At 35.4% G+C, this 5745-nt stretch overlaps 1 protein-coding gene across 1 annotated transcript; it reads right to left on the reverse strand.

The window, feature by feature from the left end:
- Positions 1–4756: 4756 nt before the first annotated feature.
- LOC141703662 (uncharacterized) lies at positions 4757–5410 on the reverse strand. The gene has a single exon (XM_074507115.1). The coding sequence runs from the start codon at positions 5408–5410 to the stop codon at positions 4757–4759; it is 654 nt and encodes a 217-aa protein (XP_074363216.1).
- Positions 5411–5745: the final 335 nt, after the last annotated feature.

A 5745-nucleotide genomic window follows, 5' to 3' on the forward strand; every position in this document is an offset into this window, starting at 1 on the left:
GCCAGGAAGGATATGGACTATCAGGAAGGAGAACACGTATTGCTCAAAATATCGCCATGGAAAGGATTGACCAGATTTGGCAATAAAGGGAAATTGAAGCCACGATACGTTGGACCATTTGAGATTTTGAAGAAAATTGGGAAGGTTGCGTACGAGTTAGCTCTACCACCCCATATGCAGCACATTCACAACGTATTTCATGTATCTATGCTTAAGAGGTATAATCCTGATACAAGGCATGTAATAGAGTATGGACCAGTAGAACTTCAGGCAGATTTGTCATATGTAGAACAACCAATAAGAATTCTAGATAGGCAAGAGAGGGTATTAAGAAATAAGTCTGTGTCATTAGTGAGAGTTTTATGGAGAAACCCAGTGGTTGAAGAATCAAGCTGGGAGCTTGAAAGTGAAATGCTAGAAAAGTATCCTCAGTTATTTGCATAATTAGATTCTGAGGACAGAATCTTGTTAAGGGGGGAGAATGTAACGACCGAGGAATTACGCTTGTATTATATTATAATAATAATAAATTATGTGTATTATTATGTGATTAAATGTGTTAAGTCGTTGAACCCTGACTGCTATGTGTTATGTGTTGGTTGTTTTGATCCAAACGTGTTTTGGATATTTATTGAACGTTTTATCGTCAGTTATATATATTATATTAAAACCTGTACAGCTCAAAACTATGTTTTAAAAGCCCGTATTTCAAACAAAATCATTGGCTCTATTTTGCCAAAAATGCCCTATACCGTATCGCTATTCTGAACCCCTAGACGTTTTACAAATTGACCTTTTTCGCGAAAAACGACTTTTCCGGACCCCTTCGGGTACCAAAAACCCCACAAAAATCACATTTTTATTTTTATATGATTATGAAATTATCATATATCATTTTTCTTTGTATTTTTCACAATTTTTGGGAATTTTTAGTATTTATTTTGTATTTATTGGATATTTAAAAATTCAATATTAATACCCAAAAATTATAAAAAATTGGGGCCAAATATTTTTATTAGGAGTGTAATTAGACCCTTAATTTTATTTAGGGGTATTATTTTACATAGTATAAATATCTGATTTTTCAGTAATTATCTATTAATTAATTATAAAAAAATCAGAAAATAATTCAGAAAATTCAGAAAGGGGGATTAGGGTTCTTGAAGTTCCTGGAATTAAAGCTAAGTTTGATAGTGATTCTGGCATCCAAATCAGTCGTGTGAGTACTCGTTTTGAAGCTTATGATCTGTAGTTTCTGATTATGCAAATGTTTTGTTGTCTGATTTCTTGATTTTTGATTCGTATTTTCGGTTTTAATTCTTGAATTCGGGTTTTGATTTCTAGTTATTGTTTGATGTTATGGTTGTTAGAAACGTTTAGATCGTCATTTTTCCTGTCGATTGGTACCGGGTTTGCTGAGTTTCGTGTTGAGTTCGTGGTCGCCGGAAAACGCCGTCAACGGCGGCTGTGTTTCGGTTTCTGGGTTGGTGGTCGACGAGGACGAAGGAGGAAGGTGGGGGGACGTCGTCTATGTTGCTGTGCCTCAGAAACGCAGAAGAATCGAACTGAAATCACTCGATTTGACTATGTTTTGGTTCGCCGGAGTTTTCGCCGCCGGTGCCGAGTTCAGGCAGCCGGCTGGCGTGTTCATGTTCAACCCGGCGTCGACCCGGTTTCCAACCCGGTTTCGACCCGGGTTTGATCCTAAAAGTCCAACCCCTGTTCCTGTTTTTGTGTTTCTGATTAAATTAATAATTTATTTATATTTTAGTAATTAAAAATCAGTTTTAATAATTCTAATAATTAATTAAAAATTAGTTTTAAATTCTGAAAAATAGTATTATTAATTTCTAAATTATTTTATTAATTTACAAATTCTAATTTAATTATTTAATTATTTATCTAATTATTTATTAGTTATCTAATTAATTAATAATTGGGTAATTAATTAATAATTAGGTAATTAATTAATAAATAAGAATTAGAAATAATTAAGTGATATGATTAATAATCTAATAATTAGTTAATAATGCGAATAGTAATTCGATAATTAGAATTATTATTCGACCGATAATTGTTCGAAGAATATCGTAATAATTATTCGTATCTAATAATTAAATATAGATAATCAAGTGATTAATTAATCGTATAGGTATAGTAATAATAGCGATTCGATAGTTATTCGAGAATTGCGAGTAGCTCGTAGTTATACGAATGATTAATCGTTAAGTGATTTATAATTCGAGTAATTTGTAGTTATTCGATAAATAGTGTATCGGTTAATTAAGTTGATTGATTATTTGTAAATAATCGATCTAATCGAATAAATATCGATAAGTTATAAACATTATAATAAATTATGATTAATCCTGATAATTAGAGATTTATTATTTTAGATTATTAAATAAGCAATTATTAATTATTTATTAGTTATTTATTTATTCAATATTTAAAAAGTGATTAATTATTTCGATAATTAATCACATAATTTTCAATAAATCGTAACTTCTTCATTTTAACTCCAAAAATTATAAAAAAATTATTTTTGACTTTGATTTTTCTTAAATAATTATGTAAAAATTATTTTAGGATTTAAAAGGTTGTAATAATTATTTATATTGAATAATAAATTAAATCATCCGTATTTACTTCATAACAATTCAACCGTTAGTCCGATTTGAGTGAAACGAAGACCTCTAGACTCAGAAAAATGAGACGAATCCAATAAAAATGGTTGTAAGTTATAATTTCTTCTGAAAAAGAGTGGTTTGGTGATAACTGATAGTTCGTAGGTCCTAGTAGGGATATAATTGAGCCGAATAAATCCTGAAAAATTATAATAAAATCAGATACGACTAGTAATGCAGGTATAAGCCCAGAATTGATTCTAAAAATAATTATAAATCTAGAAATTAATTATGTGCTTTACGTGCTACGTGCTTTATGTGATTATGTGAATAGATGTGCTGTATAAATGTATGTATATATATATGCGAGTCAGATAGAAACGCATGGGTAGACTGATAAGGTTGCGTGATATCAATTCAAGATACACGTATGTAGTAAATTATCTAAACACCTATCTTTCCATGATTTGTTCAGTGTTAGCAAGGCAGAGCAAGCTAGGGTCAGAAGGCAGTGAGTTAAACCAGGTTAAGTACGCGCAAGGCAAGTTTTTCCCCTATTCTAAATTCAGAATAGTGATTTATATTTCTTTTCTATCATATCAATTCTCTTTGATAATCATTGTTCATATACACTGTTATCCATTGATTATTACTTGTTCCAGTTTCATTTCAATTCTTGATTTACCCAATTTATTGAATTCCCTGTTCATATTTCAATTCTTTTACCCTACATATATTCTGGTATATCCTGGTGTTGGGATATATCAATAGCATACCGATTGTTCCGGATGCTCAGCCTTGGACTGGATGGTTACTATAAAGGCTGAGTTTTTCCCAGACCATTAATTAATAGGCCATAGTTTCCTGAGTACTCCTTATGTTGGTTGGGTCTATGCAGTTGGGTATAGATCCGCACTATATTCTGACTGATCAGCAGATTATAGTACATATGTTGGTTCTTGTTTCCAGTCTTGTTCATTTGGCACTCGCCATCATTGGCAAATTATTATCATATACAGATACAGATGGTTGTTCAAACCAGCAGCTTATTGGTTCATTTATTTCTCTCTCTTTATAATATATATATATATATATTGTTGCAGGCTTGTTGAGCAATTTTGGCTCATTTCTTTTATTGTCACTCCTATTATTTTACAGTTAAGGTGAGAATGAAACCCATCAGGACCCGCATAGTCAAGAAGCGAGTCAAGCAGCGGGACCCTCTTATACCAAGAGTGTTCCTTTCTATTCTCGAAGAGAGTTTTGAATTGCCAGATCAGGTGTAGCAGGATAAGTAGTAATGTTGGGTTGAATAAAAGTCTTGTGTAGTTTGAATAAAAGATTGCGTAGTGAAACTGTAGATAGAATAAAGTTTTGTAATAAAGAGAGTTCTTGAGACAGGTTTTATTTAGTTGGGTTTGTAATAAAGTGTAGTGCATGATTCTTGTTTCCAAACTCAAACCTTAAAAGATCCTGAGTAGTGATAGCTCGGGGTAATTAATATATTTATATTCCGCTTGTGCAGGTATAGTTGGTAATTGTTGTTAATAATGCCCCAAATCTATACCCCGGATTTGGAGGGTGTTATACCTGCTTAATAGCTTCCAGCCTATTTGGTGCATAGGTTCTCTTCATCTGCTGCACGGCTTTCCGAGTTGGATCGACGTTTAGCTTGTGATTTATAAGGTTGGGGTCAATCCCAGGCATGTTGGCCACTGTCCTAGAAAACACGTCATTGTTCTATTATAGAAACTTTGTCAATTGGTCCCTTCGGGGTCTTCCAAAGGACGCTCCAATGTACGTGACCTTATCATGGTCTAACGGGTTTAAGGAAATTGGGACCAAGTCTTTAGCTGGCTTCCCTCGACGCTCATCATTTTCTCGGACATCCATGTCTTCAATTGGGAGGACCTGCCACCGGTTCCATCGGGCCTAAGTGTTGCTACATAGCAACTTCAGGCCATTTTCTGATCTCCTTTCTCTTCTCCGAGACCATTTCTGGTTGGGGACTTGAGTACCATATGGCAGGTTGAGGGCACGACCTTAAATACATGAATACCTGTTCTCCTCATGATTGTGTTTTAGGTAGAGGCTGTCTTGACAACCTGAAAGTTTAACATCTGTATGGCCTATCTGGGCTCCTCTCCAATAGTCACGGGGAGTCGAATTGCTCCCTTTACTTGACATTCCACTTGGTTAAACCCGTAGAAGGGTACATCAGAGGGGGTCAGTTGGGAGTCAGTATACCCCATCCTTTGAAACACGTCACGGAATAAAATATCCCCGGAAGCTCCGTTATCAACTAGGAGTCTTTTGTCAGGACAATTCCCGATTAACAGAGTGATAACTAGGGGATCGTTCTGAGGAAATTTCCAACCATCAAGGTCGGGGTTATCGAACTCAAGTGTCATCTCAGCCTTGGCACGCTTGGATCCATCTCCGACTATACTCATTACATCCCTGACATAAGCCTTACAAGAGTTCTTTGTTATCCCCGTGGCCGTTGGCCCTTCGGAGATCATGTTGATCACTGGCCCTCTGGGATGTGGGTTTCGACTTTTGTTATTATCTCCTTGGTCGTCATCCCTTTTGGGGCCTCCTTCATCATCACATTTGACGAACCTTTCACATTTTACTCGTCGAATGAGATATTCAATCTCGTCCATGAGCTGTCTGCAGTCGTTGGTGTCATGACCAACATCCTTATAGAACCTACGGAATTGGTTCTTGTCTCTCTTCTCGGGTTTCGGCCATCTGAAATCTTTATCTTTCTCAATCTCCATCAGTATTTGACTTCTCGGCGCGTTCAGCCTTGCATACTCAGTGAACCTTGATAGTTGATTCTTTTAGGAAGGAGGATCAGAGTTCTTTTCAGTTCGAGAATATTTTTCCTTAACGTCGTACTCTTGATCCATCTTTCGCTTCTTGTTGCTAGTGGGTTCATTGTTTACCACTGTCTTCCTGATACTTTTCTCCATCTTGATGTATTTTCCGACCCTATCTTGGAGCTGTAACATGCTTTCATGAGGCGCTTAGCTAGGGACATCTTGAAGAATTCGTTTTTAGTTCCTTGCTGTAATGCTATCATAGCTACTTTATTGTCAAAATCCGGTACCTT

This window comes from Apium graveolens, unplaced genomic scaffold (assembly GCF_009905375.1).
Source record: "Apium graveolens cultivar Ventura unplaced genomic scaffold, ASM990537v1 ctg6948, whole genome shotgun sequence".
NCBI classification, from domain to species: Eukaryota; Viridiplantae; Streptophyta; class Magnoliopsida; order Apiales; family Apiaceae; genus Apium; species Apium graveolens.